The 17,419-nt window shown below is 43.0% G+C and overlaps 1 protein-coding gene across 2 annotated transcripts; it reads right to left on the bottom strand.

The window, feature by feature from the left end:
• Nucleotides 1-7,066: 7,066 nt before the first annotated feature.
• On the bottom strand, nucleotides 7,067-17,329 carry Cep19 (centrosomal protein 19). 2 transcript variants are annotated; one of them, XM_027412864.2, is made up of 4 exons: nucleotides 17,007-17,329; nucleotides 11,957-12,034; nucleotides 11,073-11,254; nucleotides 7,067-8,228 (listed from the first exon to the last, which is right to left on the bottom strand). In XM_027412864.2, exons 3-4 carry the CDS (start codon nucleotides 11,200-11,202, stop codon nucleotides 7,867-7,869), a joined length of 492 nt encoding a protein of 163 aa, XP_027268665.1. In that variant the 5' UTR covers nucleotides 11,203-11,254; nucleotides 11,957-12,034; nucleotides 17,007-17,329; the 3' UTR covers nucleotides 7,067-7,866. The 2 variants fall into 2 exon arrangements, with proteins under 2 accessions (XP_027268665.1, XP_027268664.1); XM_027412863.2 differs by having other exon boundaries at nucleotides 11,073-11,236; nucleotides 17,007-17,326.
• Between the last annotated feature and the right edge of the window lie 90 nt (nucleotides 17,330-17,419).

Raw genomic sequence — 17,419 nt, forward strand, 5'->3', positions numbered from 1 at the left:
TCCAAACTACAAGGGTAAAGCTGGATTTAAGCATAAAGCTTACTGAGCATAAATTTCTATAAAATGTGACTTGGTCATGCAGTATCCTATCTGTATGAAACTGTAGTTTGCAAACAGTGGCTCTCTCCAGTGGGCTCACACTCTTCCCTCCTTGACTTTTCAGGTTCAGCAGTGGGGTGATGACAGGGGAAGACTGGCGTCTTGTCATCCTACTTCATCTGCACTGCACTGATGGCCACATGACATTTTTATTGACATTCCTCTTACTGAAATGTGAGCTGCTTGTCCTCTATGTTCCATTACTGGGGATGGCACTTGGCATCTTGTCAGTGCTTGAAATGAATCTGATGAGTAGAGATGACTCTAACATATCCAGATAACCCAGCATCTTGAAGAGATTAAAAGGTGCCTGGAGGCTGAGCTAGGCACGTTGCTTAAGTTATAAAACATATTGCTTACATCCTTCTGCTGCCTAGTGAAAGGCACCTTTTGGTTAAGTTAAAAAAAAAAAATACTGCCCTCTGATGGTAGGTTTTTTTTTTTTTCTTCCACTTTTCGTTTTAGCAGCAATAAACATCCTGCTTTTCTTCTGATGAATATGTGCTGGGTGCAGGCTGGGCATGGTGGCACACACCTTTAATTCCTGCACTCTGGAGGCAGAGGCAGGTGGGTCTTTGTGAGCTCGAGGCCAGCCTGGTCTACAAAGCAAGTTCCAGGACAGCCAGGACTACACAGGCAAACCCTGTACTGGGGTGGGTGGGGCGCAGTGGGGGTGGTGTACTGGGTGTTATGGCTTCCAGCACTTTGGAAGTTAACACACGGGGACTATTGAGGACAGCCTAAGGTAGAGTAAGATGCTGTCTCAAAAAAAGGGTGGTGGGACTGGAGGTTTGGCTCAGTGGTTAAGAGAACCTATTCTTACAGAGGACCTGGGTTCAATTCCCAGCACCCACATGGTGGCTCACAACCACCTGTAATACCAATCACAGGGGATCTAAGGCCCTCTTTAGATCTCCAAGGATACAAGACACACATGTGGTGCATATGCATCGTGCATATTAAATAATAAAATAAGGGGCTGGAGAGCTGGCTCTGTAGTTAAGAGGACTGACTGCTCTTCCAGAGGACCTGGTTCAATTCCCAGCACCAGCACGGAAGCTCACAACTGTCTGTTGTAACTACAGTTCCAGGGGATCCATCATCTTCACACAGACATGAATACAGACCAATGCACATAAAATTAAATTAAATTAAATCTTTAAAAAAATAAATAAAATTTGCCAGGCAGTGGTGGCACACACCTTTAACTCCAGCACTCAAGAAGCAGAGGCAGACACATCTCTGCATTTGAGGCCAGCCTGGTCTACAGAGCAAATTTCAGGACAGCCAGGGCTACACAGAGAAACTCTGTCTTGAAAAACCCAATAAATAAATAATTTAAAAATTGCAATTAGGGTTGTATGAGATGTCTTAGTGGGTAAAGAAACATCACATTAAGCTGCATGACCTGAGCTCAAGTCCAAGAGTGGCAGGAGAGAACTGACTGAAACTAACTGTCCTCTGGTCTCTACACATGAAAGAAACTCAAGCTAGATATGGTGGTGCAGGCCTGTAATCCCAATATCCAGGAAACTGAGATAAGAGGAACAGGAGTTCAAGGCCAGCCTTGACTATCTAGTGAGTTTAAGGCCAGCCTGGGTTATATGAGACTGTATCACAAAAGAACAAAGTAATACTCAGATTGACTGCAGTAATGCATGCCTGTAATCCCAGATCCTTGGAGACTGAAGAAGGACTGTTTAAGCCCAGCAGTTTCAGACCAGACTGGACCACACAGACCCATTGTGTGAGTGTGTGTGTGGTGGGGGATCGTGGGGCATGGGGCAGGGCAGTGAGATGAATTAGTGAGAAAAGGCCACCAAGCCTCATGACTAGAGCTTGATCCAAGACTCACATGGTAACAGGAGAGGATTCCTGAAAGTTGTCTTCTGACTTCTATACAAGCATGTTTGAGCTAGAACATACACATTGGTGTACACACAAACACATACACAAACATACACACATGCAATTAAAAATAAAGAACTCATATAAATATAAAATGAATACATATTAAGATGTATTAACAGCCGGGAGTTGATGGCACACACCTTTAATCCCATCACTCTGGAGGCAGAGGTAGGTGGATCTCTGTGAGTTGGAGGCCAGCCTGGTCTCCAGAGTGAGTACCAGGATAGGCTCCAAAGCTACACAGAGAAACCCTGTCTCGAAAAACAAAAAACTAAAACAAAAAGAAAGAAAGAAAGAAAAGAAAAAGAAAAAGAAAAAGAAAAAGAAAAAGAAAAAGAAAAAGAAAAAAAGGTGTATTAACTTGGGCCAGGCAGGGGCATCTCTGTGAGTTCAAGGCTACCCTGTTCTACAGAGCACTCAAGCTCCAGGACAGTCAGGTCACTTCCACAGAGAAACCCATCTCAAAAAAAAAAATGTATTAACTAATTAATGAAGAGGATAAAAGGCAAGTCTGACTTAAATACTTTATTTAATACTCCTACATGTGTAAGTATGTGTTTGGATCAAATCCACTCACTATTCCTTCCCCTCTTCTCCTGTCCCTCCACTATTCTCTCTCCCAACTTTGTGTGGTCTTTCCCTTTCTCTGTTTTGATAATTTTGAAGACTGAAGAATTTACAGGCATTCACAGAAAGATGTCAAAATGATTTTTAGGTTAGATAAAGTGGTTAATGGCTATAGGAAAATAAACCAAATTCTCTGAGGTTATCTTCTTTATCAGACAGAGATTTTCAAGTTAACATATAAATGCACAATACCCAGGCTCTAACAGAAGCAAAAATAGCAAAGTTAAGCAGTCATTTCATGGAAGACTAGGGTTGGGGTATAGGTCAGTGCTAGAGTGCTGGGTTCAGTCTTCAGCTCCAGAAAAAAAGAAAAATCCCTAGTGAAGCTTATAAGCAATGCTCTAGAACAACAAAACTACAGGCCAGGGGCTTGAAGAGATGGCTCAGAAGTTAAGAGCACTGGCTGCTCTTCCAGAGGACCTGAGTTCAATTCCCAGTAACCACATGGTGGCTCACAAACATCTATAATGAGATTTGATGCCTTCTTCTGGCCTGCAGGCACACACATATGCAGGCAGAACATTGTATACATAATAAATAAATCTTTAAAAAGACAAAAAAAAATGGGCTGGAGAGATGGCTCAGCGGTAAAGAGCACTGGCTACTCTTCCAGAGGTCCTGAGTTCAATTCCCAACAACCACATGGTGGCTCATAACTATGTAATGGATTCTGATGCCCTCTTCTGGTGTGCAGCCATACATGTATATACATAACATACATTATGTATACAGAGTTCATATACATAATAAACAAATCTTAAAAAAGACAAAAAATTACAGACCAATTTTCATGAACATACATGTAGAAATTTTCAATAAAATACCTCAAAACTCATTAAGAAAGATCACCTACCATAACCAAGTTGGCTTCATCCCAGGGATGCAAGATTGTTAGTATGCCAGGCGTTGGTGGCACACACCTTTAATCCCAGCACTAGGGAGGCAGAGGCAGGTGGATTTCTGGGAGTTCAAGGCCAGCCTGGTCTACAGAGGGAGTGCCAGGATAGGTTCCAAAGCTACACAGAGAAATCCTGTCATAAAAAAAAAAGAAAGAAAAAAAATACTGCTTTAGTATATGCAGATCAATAAATGTAATATAATACATACATGGATAGAAATCACATGACCAGTACAGAAATGGCCTTTGATGAAGTTCAACATTCCTTCATGTTAAGTCCTAAAGAGACTAGAAATAAAGGAAAATACCACAATACCATAAAGAAACACATCACTGTTGCCACTTGCAATATAGAGTGTGCTTACTGTCTGCCTTTGGCTTTTCACTTGCTGAAGTAAATAGTGGCTATTTGTTCAAATGAAAAAAAAAATAAAGGTAGTCAATATATCCTACACGAGGAATTTTAAAGCATTTCTTCTAAATCAGGAATGAGACAAGAACACGTATAGTTGGATTTTTTTTTTTTTAAACTCTTTGGCTCTTTTGGAGGCCCACCACCCAGCTCCCAAATAAGCCATATGGAGACGTATTCTTACTTACGAATGCTCGACCCTGGCTTATTTCTCTCCAGCTTTTCTTAAATTATCCTGTCTATCTTCTGCCTCTGGGTTTTTGCTTTACTCCATTTCTGTATACCTTTCTTTACTTCTCACTCAGTGGCTGGCTGTGTAGCTGCGTGACTAGCCCCTGATGTCCTCCTCGCCTTCTTTTCTTGCTATCCGATCTCTATTCTTTCTGCCTGCCAGCCCCACCTATCCTTTCTCCTGCCTTGCTATTGGCTGTCCAGCTCTTTATTAGAACAGTCAAGTGTTTTAGGCAGGCAAAGTAACACAGCTTCACAGAGTTAAACAAATGCAATGTAAAAGAATGCAACACATCTTTGCATCATTAAACAAATGTTCCATAGGATAAACAAATGTAACACATCTGAAAATATTCTACAACAAGCACCTACTCTGCTTGAAATGTTCCCCAACACAGTGAACAAATGAAAAAGGAACAAATAGGAAAGTGTGCTGGTTAGGTTTTTTGTTTTTGTCAACTTGACCCAAGCTAGGATGACCTGAGAACAGGGAACCTCAACTGAGAAAAGAAAATGCCTTGATTAGGTTGCCCTGTAGGCAAAGCAGTGGAGCTTTTTCTTGACTAATGATTGATGCGTGAGGGCCCATCCCAGTGTGGGTGGTACCACCTCTGGGCAGGTGTCCTGGGTTGTATAAGAAATGAAGCTAGTGGTGGTTCACACATTTAATCCCAGCACAGGCAGAGGCAGGCAAATCTCTGAGTTAAGGTCAGTCTCGTCCACAGCATGAGTTCTAGGACAGCAAGGGCTACACAGGGACAGGGAGTGGGGAAAATGTCTAGCTCAATAAAAAAAAAAGTGACAAAAAATAAATAAATTCAAAATATCTAACAAACTCCAAATGGGTCAAAAACTTCAATATAAGACCCAAAACTCTGACAGTGCTGGAGGAAAACATGTTAGATATAGGTGTAGGCAAGGACTTTGTGCAAAGGACTCCAAGAGCATAGGGAATAATCCTAAACTTTGACAAAGGTTCTGTACAGAAAAGGAAACAATCTGCAACAAAGAGATTATCTACAAAATGGGAGGAATGGGCTGCACACACTCTTTTCTGGAATCCTCAAGCACCTGTACACACACACACTCTCTCTTCTGGAATCCTTAAGCACCCCCCCCACACACACACACACTTCTGGAATCCTCAAGCACCTGTTTTTCTCTCTCTCTCTCTCTCTCTCTCTCTCTCTCTCTCTCTCTCTCTCTCTCTCTCTCTCTCTCTCTGGAATCCTCAGGCACCCATTAACACACACTCACACACTCTCTCTTTCTTCTGTACACACACACACACACACACACACACACACACACACACACACACAATTTTAAAGAAATGTGTTGGTTGTTTTGTCAACTTGACAGAACCTAGAGTTACCTGGGAGGAGGAAACAACAGTTGGGGACTTGCATCCATCATACCGGCCTGTGGGCATGTCTGTGGGGCATTTTCTCCATTGGTGATTAATATGGTAGGATGCAGCCCACTGTGTATGGTGTCACCCCTGGGCAGGTGGCCCTGACTGTATAAGAAAGCAGGCTGAGCAAGCCAGGAGAAATAAGCCAGTAAGAGGTATTTCTGCCCTGACTTCCCTTCATGATGGACTGTAAACTGTAAGATGAAGTAAACCTTTTCCTCTCCAGGTTGTTTTTGTTAGTGTTTTATTATAGCAACAGAAAGCAAACTAAGACAAAAAATTAAAAAGAATGATCTAATGTTTGCCAACTATATATTATACAACAAAAAAATCTATCATCTATCTATGAAAGATCTTAGATTATATAAAGAACTCACAAAATTAAGTATGAACTCCCACCCCCTAAACCATCCAATCAATAAATGTCCAACAAAAAAACCTGAATAAACACTTATCAGAAGAGGAAATACTAATGGCTAGTAACTAATTGAGCAATGTTCACATCTGTGGTCATCAGACCCCAGTCAGAACGGCTATCAGGAAAGCAAATAAATGCTTTCACGTTTGCAAAGGAGGAGGAACCCTATGCACTAGTTGTGGGAATGTAAAGTAGAATAGTAGTCCTCATGTAAACTGTGGGAATCTGTATGAAATCTCAGAAGAAAATCTAGAAACAGGACTACCAAATGATACAGTTACAGCCTTCCTGGGGGGAAGACTTGAATGATTCTAAGGCAATAACTACAGACATACACACACATCCAAGTTTACAGCAGCTGTATTCACAATGTAAACAGCCTAGATAGATAGCCACCAATAGAGAAGTTGGTAAAGGAAATGCATACATATACCACACAATGCAATTTTATTTAGCCTTAAAGAAATGGAATCATGATATTAACAGGAAATGGAGAGAAAAGGAAATCATCATGCTACATAAAATAAACCAAGTTCAGAAAGATAAATACTGCATTTTCTCTCCTATACAAAAATCTAGGGGTTTTCTTATTGTTTATCGAGATACGGTTTCTCTGTGTGGCCCTGGCTGTCCTAAAACTCCCTCTGTAAACTAGGCTGGCCTCGAAGTTACAGAGATCAATCTGCCTCTGCCTCCTGAGTGCTGGGATTAAAGACATGCAGCACCAGCACCTGACCAAAATCTAGGTTTTTATAAGGGTATGGATGTGGGGGGGGCAGGGACTAGAAAGGGCACTATGAGAAGGGAGGAAGGAACTTTAAGTGGGTACAGAAGGTAATGGAACACACGGGACATGAAAGCAGAAGGGGCCGGCTTGGGAAGAAGGGGATCAGCAAGCAGACAAGGGACACAGGTGGGGTTGGAGTGGGGACAGAGGATACTGATGCCATAGTAAAGAGCCATGCTTTGTCTGCTAACTCGCACAAATCAGCAACACCCCAAACCCCAGCAAACAAAACACCAGACTGAAGGGAGGAAAAGAAAAACTGGTAAGACTTAACACTCACAGTTATAGCTTTATTCAATGAATAATAGCTTCCTTGTAGAAAACATATGATTTCTATCAATCAGTTAATATTCTAGCAAGAACAAACCATCTGCGCACGGTGGCCTTGTTAGATGGAGATCACTGTACATTTCAACTGTGCAGGTCTGAACAAGAAGACCTAGTGCTCACTCACAGTGGGTAGCTTCCCACTGTCTAAACCAGCCTCTCACAGGAAGTGGTTCTGGGTTTCACAGTAACATTTCCTGAGCGTGGAGGGACACAATTGCCTTTGTCTCTCAGTCTGCATGCACTTGTAGCTGTGAAGCACTTTGCAGGTGTTTTTGTCTACCCGAGAGTTAAATACCCATAGAGACATAATGAACACAGGTTAATCTCAATCTTGCCAAACTATAATTATTCACTCTTTCTCCAAATTTTCATGTCCTGTCTCTTTACTACACCCTCCCCCTTTGCTTCATCTACAAAACCACCTGTAGCATTCCAGGGCCATGCTCAGGTCCCTTTCTGCTGAGGGAAAACCTTCCTTGCTATGTCAGCCTTCATTGAAAATCTGATTCTAATCTCGTTTCTGAGTAATATTATTCAAATATCTTTTTACAAGTTTTTGAGTTACTTTCCTTTTAGATTGCCAACTCCTTAAATGGCATTCCTATACTGTTTGTTGTTGCTGTTGTTCCTCACAGGCCTACGCAGCACACATGAGTCTCTTGGTTTTATATGTACCTTCGTGTTTACAGATTTTCTAGGGCCAGTCCTTGTTCTTTGTGGAGACATGGATCAGCAGGTCTCAGAACTCATCGGCTGACTCGGTGTCCCAGCTGCAGGACAGCAGCTGTTCATCCTGAGGGAACTCAACTTCAACGTCATACACAAAACTGGGGTCATCCTTTCTCTTCTGATTTTTCTCAAAAAGTTCATCCATGATGCTCTTCCTTTTGGCGAGCTCCTTGTCATCTAGTTTGTTCAGGTCTTCCTCGGGGTCAATGGTCGTTTCCCGTTGAATTTGTTCCTTCGTTTCTGCCAAGCTCTGCCCCTGCAAGTAACCTCGTAAAAAAACAAACAGCTTCTCCAGCTGCTTCAGGGACACCAGTTCTAGGTAATTCTTGTGCCGTGGGTTATTCTTTAATTGTTCAGCAGCTCTGGTGCAATCTAGGAGGGAAAAAAGTGTATATACAGCACACATATCACACCCGTCACAAACTACTATGAGGCTGGAAATAGACCAAAACCTGAGATCACTAGCTCCAAGGTAGCCAAGTGGCTAAAGGGGTTTATTAAAATCAATTATTACTCTTTAGAACTATACTTCTAGCAATTCATTTATTTATTTTTCTGAGATTAAAACATACCAACCTGGTAGGGGGAGGGAAAGGGAAGAGAAGAGAGTGGGGAGACTGTGGTTGGGATGTAAAATAAATAAATAAATAACATTTAAAAAACAAAACAAACATTCTATCCTATAGGGAAGCTCCTTCAGACAAAAAGTAAACAGTTCAGAACAACTCCAGGAAGTCCCTAAAGCTGAGCAGACTCACTTGGCCCCTTCCTTCTCTAGAATAAACAATAAAGACTTTGAGAGCCTCTCCCAGAGGAGCCAAGCCACACAAAAGACTCCTGAGAGCCGCCAAACAGACCAAAAGAAGCAAAAACAAAACAAAACAAAATAACAACAGCAACAAAAAAACCAGTGGAGCTGCACAAGAGGCTCAGACCAACTGACTCAACTAAAAAGGACACTCTGCCACTTGTTAGGCTACATGTGGGCTGTGCAGTGAGCTCCAGGTTTCCAGCTTTTGTGAGCTGTCACCCATGCTGGGGTGGATTTTGGTGATGCAGCTGTCTTTAAGTCATTTCTTCCCCCATAAGTAACCCCTCACCCATATTCCGGTAAGTAACCCCACTAAAGCTGAGTGGTTCACCAAATTGAACTTTAATGGTATCCACACTTTGGTCTGCCATGGGCTCCCTATCTGAAATAAATACACAAAAATATGTTGTGTCTCCCTAGGAAAAGTTTGTCACACAACACACACATACCTGTAATCCTAGCATTTGGAAGAAATGGAAGATAGAACGTTTGAGGTTAGCCTGAACTACTTAACTAGATTCTGCCATATAAACAAAATCCACATCAGGCTGGGTATGGAGGTGCATGTTTATAATTGCTTCTTATCCCGGCATTAGGGATATTCATGAATTCATGACAGCCAAGGTGGCAGACAGAGATCCTGCCTCAAAACAAAACAAAACAAAACCAAGATAGCTGGTTGGTGGTGTCACATGCTTTTAATCCCATGCCTTTAATTTTATTTGTATGAGTGTATGTATGTGCACCATGTGTGTGCAGTGCCAGCAGAGACCACAAGAGAACGACAGTGAGCTGGAACTGGAGTTAGAAGATGGCTGTGAGCCACCAGGCAGGTGCTGGGAACTGAACCCAGCTCCTCTGCAAGAGCAGCAGGTGCTTTTAATTGCTGAACCATCTCTCTAACCCCCCAAATAAAAATTTTAAATAAACAAACAAACAAACAAACAAACAAACAAACCTAGCTTTGGTGTCAAGGCAGACATGTAGACTTTTTTCTTTTCTTTTTTACTTTCTTAACCAAAAATTACTTTGTGGGATGCTAAAAACTTTCAACTGAAGAAACTGTCTAATGATGAAAAATGCCATAATTTTTATTTATTTTAGAGACTGAGTCTCACTATGTAGCCTTTGCTGGCCTAGAAGATTACTCTGTAGACCAGGTCTGGCCTCAAACTCACAGAGATCCACCCACCTCTGCCTCCCAAAAGCTGGAATTAAAGGCATACAGATTAAATTGCCAATTTCTTTATTTTTATTTATTTGGTTTTTCAAGACAGGGTTTTTCTGTGGCTTTGGAGGCTGTCCTGGAACTAGCTCTTGTAGACCAGGCTGGCCTCGAACTCACAGAGATCCGCCTGCCTCTGTTTCCCAAGTGTTGGGATTAAAGGCATGCGCCACCACTGCCCGGCTAAATTGCCAATTCTTTAACTGTTAAAAAGTATAGAAATTCTTAGTTAGGGCTTCTATTGCTGTGATAAAACACCATGACCAAAAGCTAGTTGGGGACGAAAGGGCTTATTTGGCTTAAACTTCCATGTCATAGTCCATGACTGAAGGAAGTCAGGACAGGAGCTCAAACAGGGCAGGAACCTGGGGACAGCAGCTGGTGCACAGGCCATGGAAGAGTGCTGCTTACTGGCTTGCTCCCCCTGGCTTGCTCAACCTGCTTTCTTATTCCACCCAGGACCACCAGCCCAGGGGTTGAAGCACCCACAGTGGGCTGGGCCCTCCCACATCAATCATCAATAAGTGATTTCACCAAGATAACAATCTAGGCCCCAATTAAGTCATGATTTAAACCTAAGTTTATTTCTGAAGAAGTGTTCATTCTATTGCATGAAACTAAATACTCCCCTCCCTCCCTCCCTCCCTCCCTCCCTCCCTCCCTCCTCCTCCTCCCTCCCTCCTCCCTCCTCTTCTTTTTCCTCTCAGTGGGGACTGCTTCCAGGACCCTGCACATGTTAGGTACTCTACCACTGATCTATATTCCCTTCACAACCAATCTTTTTTTCTTTTCTTTTCTTTACTTTTTTTTTTTTTTTTTTTTTGAGACTGGTTATCTGAAGTTATCCAGGCTTAAATTTGCAATTTTCCCACGTCAGCCTCCTTAAGTGCTTGGATTATAGGTATATGCCACCTGATTATGTCAGGCTATTTTTATTAAGTGATGTAAGGATATTGAAGACAGGAAGCAAGGGCTGGAGATGGCTCAATGGTTAGGTGCATTTGCTGTTCTTGCAGGGTTCCCAAGTTTAGCAACCCAATCAGGTAACCCACACCTTGTAACTCCAGCTTCAGGGAGTCTGATGCCCTCTTCCAGTCTCTGTAGACAGCTACATAGATACATACACATAAATAAAAATACATCTTAAAAAAGATAGGCAGCAAGATAAAACAAGGGGTACCTGAGAACTTGGAGAAGTTTCGGACTGGCATGATACGCTGGCGACTCTTCCCCTCGGTTTCATTGTCATAAATTAAGATGATAGCTGGGGGCTGGAACCTAACTCCACATTTCTTGGCAATGTATTTCATTTTCACGTATAATTCAGGGTAAACTGGAGGAAAGCTGATAAAAATGGGATAGCTGTATAACAAGTTCCAGAAAAAGGAAAACTGAATGGAAGTAGGTACTGAATAAACCTGCCTTTTCCTTCTCCTCTTCAGCAGCTCTTAGCCCCGGAACTGTGTACTCAGCTAATGAAGTTCAGCACTTTGAGGGCCACCTGGACAGTTCAGTTGGCCCAGGCTGGCCTCTGTTGTTGGATCTCTGAGTCTCTGCTTCGTTGGGATGCGGGTCATTCTCACTTGAGCGACGTAATGCCACTTGGTCTGGACCCCTTAGTGTACTCCACTCTTACCAGAGATCACACATGAACCTCAAGCAAACCCAAGAACTGACCTACAGAACCATTTTGATCTTTCAGTCAAAGGATGTCTGAATCACCCTCTATTGATAGCAAGGTATTATGGTCTTTTAAACTTTTTCCTTTTTTGAGTCAGCGTCTCATTTAGCTCACACTGGATTTGAACTTGTTATGTAGTGGAGGGTGACCTTGAACTTCCCCAGTGTTGGAATTACAGGCATGTGCTAGCAAGCTTGGTCTAAGATGGAACCCAGGGCTTCATGCGTACCAGGCAAGCACTCTGCAGGCTATGCTACATGCCCAGCACTTTTTTCCTTTTAAGTAAACACTTAATACTGAGAGGTTCACTAGACCAGGTCTACCCCTTGTACTTTCTGAATTATTTTATACATCAAGAGGTTATTTTTAAAATAATTACTTACCATTTATCTTCCCTGTTAGTCTACTCGCTCTAGGAAGGCAAGAAGTGAGTTCATTTTCATCATGCCCTTAGCACAGGTCTGGAACATAGTAAGGGTAATATTTGTTTAATGTTGTGTAATCATATAAACTAAAGTTCCTATATATATGATCCTGGGGAACTGGGGCAGGAGTTAAGTGCTGTTACATACTGTGAAATAACATTAAGCACTGTTAACTGTTACTAGAATAGATGGTTTTGTGTTGCGGCTTCTTTCTGTGAATGGCTCAGACCATGTAGGGCAGTGGTTTCACAGGTCCTTCTCTTACACCTAGCAGCCTGGAGTGGGGAACTGTCAGCTAAGCATTCCTTCCTTCCCTTCCTGTTTCTCTGGGGATATATACTGTGGAACCACATCTGAAGACAGCTATCATGAGCACAGCAGCCACAAACCTCACTGAGTGTTAGTAATCCTATGTTCACCCAAATCAGAAGGGCACTAATCCTGGTGGCTAAGCAGCAGATCTGTGATGCAGATCACAATATTCATTTTCATGAAGGGTTGTGACATTATTGGTACAAATACCCTTCCCTTGCAGCCATCTAGCAGCTCACTTTTGGAGTCACCTGGGGTACACTCTCATTGTGCTGCTCCAGGTGTTACATGTTACAGTATTTGGCTCAATAAAAGTCTTTGCAAATGGCCTTTTCTTTTCTGCTTTTGATCTTTAGTATTAGCAGACCAGACTGAGCTATCAACACAAAGAAGACATAGTAAAATTGGCACACTGGTAGCAGCCTCCATCCTGGCAGTAGTAGTCCCCAAGAAGGCAACTGAAGGTCCTGAAGTAGGCAACTGTGGTGATCTGAATAAAAATGATCCCTATAGGCCCATAGGGAGTGGCCTTGTTGGAGCAGGTATGGCTTTGTTGGAGAAAGTGTTGTAGAGGTCTTTCTGCTGTCTGGATATCAAGTTGTAGAATTCTCAGTTCCTTCTTCAGCACCAAGTCTGCCTGCATGAACTAAACAAACCTCTGAACTGTAAGCCAGCCCCCAAAGAAATGGTTCCCTTTATAAGAGTTGCCATGGTCATGGTGACTCTTCATAGCAATAGAAACCCTACTAAGACAGAAGCTGGTACCAGAAGTGGGGTATTGTTATGACAAGGCTGATCATAGTTTTGTTTGGAGGAATGTGGACTTTTGATTAGAAAAGCAGTTGAAATATTTAAGTGGGGCTTAATGGGCCATGCTAGTGGGAACATGGAAAACAGTGAGTGGTACTGAGGGTGATTTGAACTGTGGGGGCCTGGCTCAAGAGGTTTCAGAGGAAAAGAATGTTATTATGTGGCCTAGAGACAGTTGTGATATTTTGGTGAAGAGTGTGTCTGCTTTCTGCCCCTGTCCAAAAAAACAAAACAAAACAAAACAAACAAACAAACAAACAAAACCCTGCCTTGGACTAAATTGAAGATTTTTGGATTAATTGCATTAGTAGAGGAAATCTCAAAATAGCCTAGTATTGACTTTGTTGTTCGGTCATTAGTGTTCACTCTTATGTTTTATGCAGATTAATAATGAAAAGAAGCAAACTGAACAAGGAAAATACAAAATGTACAATTCAAGGAGAAAGGGGGCACCAGGAAGTAGAACTAAATTCTGTGTTCAAGAGATACACAGATTAAAGAAAAGCCTGATGTTAAATGAAATAAAGGGAGTGGTGACTTCAGGGCAAGATCCTACACAGCTAAGCTTCTGATTTGTGAAAAGGAATTAAAGAAAAGCTCAGAGTCAGTGTGGTGGTACATGCCTGTAATCCCAGCACTCCAGAGGCAGAGGCTGGCCCATCTTTGAGTTTGTGGTCATTCTGGTCTACAGAGTGAGAGCCAGGATAGCCAAGCTCAGGCAGTGAAGACCACCTGAAGGGACCAGCCCCTCTGTTTTGTCCGCCATGACAGGCTAACAGGTGCTTGCCTGACCTTGTTAGGCATGCCTTGGTCACTAGGAGGTCAGATGCCCACCTTGTGGCAAGGAACCAATCAGAAGTTAGCTAGTGGGGCTATGCTTTTTGGCTCTGGGTGTGCTTTACAGACAAGTGCACAGCAGTGATGCTCAGAGCATAGCAACCACCCTGGGAGGGCCTATGGGCCATAACAACCAGTTGACCAATCAACACAGGGCAGGTCGTCTAAGCCTGAAGGCACACCAATCCTGAGACTGTGCGTACCCTTGGACACTCCCTTTTTGCTGCCCTATAAGATCTCTATCTTGTGGTTTCTCGGGGTCTTTCCCCAGCCATCCCCCAAAGCTAATGGGGTTAGCTCATTAAACAACTGCAATAAAAGACTCTCTGCTTTTTCATCGAAATGGGCCTCTTGGTGATTTTGGGGTTCAGAATTTGGGCACAACAACATCAAAACCAGAAAGCTGGTGAAGATGTATTTGAACGAGGGGGTCATGTTCCAACCACATCAAACAGCAGAGCTTGGCAGTTTCAGCCATGTGGTTCTGGCTTTAGAGTCAAGGATAGAAGAAAGGAAATCCCCTCCCACCCACAATGGCTAAGGAAAGCCATTGAGGCCAGGCATTTGTCAAGCATGTCCCTGCATGGAGGGCCTACAGAAGCCATTGTATGAAGCTGTGAAAGTGAAGCCTTGTGTTGGAGAACCCCAAGATGTTGGAGATGCCAGAGTCATGAGATACCTGCCAAGGAAAGCTGCTAACAGGGAGTGGAACCAACCCAAGAGAAAGACGTGTGCTGCAGTCGACAAAGCTGGGAGGAATTGGAGATCTGAAGAGAGTTTTGACATCAGACATGGAGATGCAAGAGTTTGGAGTTTGCCCAGCTAATTTTTGGTCTTGCTTTGATCTAATATTTCCTTGCTATGTTCCCTTCCCTGTATTTTGGAATTGTAATGTATATCCTGTATCATTCTATGTTGGAAGTATGTGATTTGTTTTTTTATTTTGATTTCATAGGGGATTAAAGTTAAGAGAGTGAATGAATCTCAGAAGAGACTTTGAACTTTGGCCTTTGAAACATTTTTGAGACTGTAATAATCTAAGAGGACTGTTGAAGTTAAACTAAATGAATTTTCATTATGTTATGGCTCCAAGCCTGTGTGGGTCAGGGAGTAGAATGTGGTGGTTTGAATAGGTATGACCCCCCATAGACTCATGTGTTTGAATGCTTGGCCCAGAGGGAGTGGCACTTTTAGGAGGTGTGGCCTTGATGGAGTGGCTGTGGCATTGTTGGAGGAAGTGTCACAGATCTCTTCCTGCTGCCTGCAGAGATGCAGAACTCTCAGTTACCTCTCCATCACTGGCACACTGCCATGTCCAGCCCTGATGATAATAGGCAGGACCTCTGAACTGTAAGCCAGCCCCAATTAAATGTTTTCTTTATAAGAGTTGTTGTGGCCATGGTGTCTCTTCACAGCAATAGAAACCCCAACTAAGGCAGTAACTAAAGCTGAGGCAGCAGAAGCTATGAGGCCTAGTTGCTGAAGAGTTTCAGGGGGCTTTCAGGCCTTGAGACTTAGGGTTCTCATGGCCTAGGCCCAACAGCAATAATAATACTAGCTATTGTAGGAATGAAGAATCTCAAGGCCCTTAGGAGTTGTAAGTTAGTTCTGTTGAAGAATAACTATAGGCACATTAAGAAATTGATAGTAGCCCCCCCCACCAAAACAAACAAACAAACAAACAAAAACAACAGCCAGGCATTGGTGGCACATACCTTTAATCCCACACTCTGGAGACAGAGGCAGGCGGATCTCTGTGGGTTCAAGGTTAGCCTGGGCTACAGATCAAGTTCCAGGACAGGCTCCAAAGCTACACAGAGAAACCCTGTCTCGAAACAAATAAACAAACAAACAAAAAAAAACAAAAAAAGAAGGAAAAGAAAATTGATAGTATTTATATCTGTTCATTATTAAAAAAATAGGGACAAAAGAAAGAGGAAGAAAACATAAAATATTCACCTAATTTCCATTCCTTTTTTTCTAGCTATAAGTATATATACATTTACTACAGTATATTTAAATGTCATATGAGTTCCTGAATTAAAATGCAAATTTTATGGTTGCCAAGTAGATTTGTTATATAGGACCATAATCTGTATTCTCACCCCTACTGTTAGATGTGAGAATTTTTACTTTTTTTTTGAGAATTTTTACTCTTAAGAGGTTAGTCATAATATAGAATTGTTTTTCATATTGCTATGCTCTGCCTTTGATCTGAGTCAATGACCAGATACTACTCCCAGTTCACCTCACTAAAGTATGATGCTAGTATGCTTTCTAAGAAATACGACTAAACACCCTATATGGTCTACAAACACAAACAAGAGGCCACACTTGTGAATAGAATTGACAATGTAGGGTTTTGACTATAGAGTCTTCATTTTTAAATTCTAGAGTTTTCCTTTTTAAATTTTTTGTTGTTGTTGGTTTTTGTTTTGTTTTTTCAAGACGAGGTTTCTTAGTGTAACTGACCTGGAACTCACTTTGTAGACCAGCCTCGAACTCAGATACCCACCTGCCTCTGCCTCCTGAGTGCTGAGATTAAAGGCAGCCAGCTTTTTTTGGAGGGCTTGGGAGGCTATCTCTCTCTCTTCCTTTTTTCTTTCTTTCTTTTTTTTTTTTTAAAGCTTTTTCTGTGTGACAGCCCTAGCTGTCCTGGAACTCGCTCTGTAGACCAGGCTGTCCTTGAACTCACAGAGAGCCACCTGCCTCTGCCTCCCAAGTGCTGGAATTAAAGGAGTGAGCCACTACATGTGGCTGTCCGCATTTCTTAACAGAGTGCTTGCAGTGTTTGTTGTATTATACCCTCTTCCCACCTGGAGACCTCATAGCCTGGCCAGCACCAGCACTCTCCACAACTGCTAACATATTCCAAAGAGTTGGGAGGAGTGACAGCACGTTTACCTAACTGTTCTTGGACGATATACTTTTCTTCCCAGGGATCAATGACTGTGTTCCCTACAACACCTAAGGGGGTACGGCTTTCCCACCTTATAGACCCGACCTTTCTCTACTGATGTCCTCACTAGGGCAAGGCGACCCTTCTTACCCTTGAAGAAGTACAGGAAGTGCACATCTGAACAGCAGCGAGAGGGCTGTTTCCATCCAACCGCATTGCACAGAGGATCACTTATATCATCTTTGAGGCGGAGTGGAGCCTGACGCTGCAGGAAGAGGCGACACCCATTTCCTACAGGGGTAACCATGGGGTGAGTTCAGAGGCAGGTGGCCCCAGCCCGCACGCGTCCGGCTGAGGACGGGAAGCTGGCCTGAGCGCGGCGTGTGCGGTCCTAAGTCTGAGCTTGGTCCAGAGGCCCGCCGGGCGCCCGCCTAGGCTGGTTTCCAAGGCAACAGCGCGAGCGCGCGGACTGCGCTTGCGCAGATTTTCGCCCCGCCCCAGCTGGGATGGCCAGGGGCGGCGCCAAATGCGGGCCTCCCGGGGACCTGCAGTTCGTGGGACTG

The sequence above is a fragment of the Cricetulus griseus genome, chromosome 4 (genome assembly GCF_003668045.3).
Source record: "Cricetulus griseus strain 17A/GY chromosome 4, alternate assembly CriGri-PICRH-1.0, whole genome shotgun sequence".
Lineage (NCBI taxonomy): Eukaryota > Metazoa > Chordata > Mammalia > Rodentia > Cricetidae > Cricetulus > Cricetulus griseus.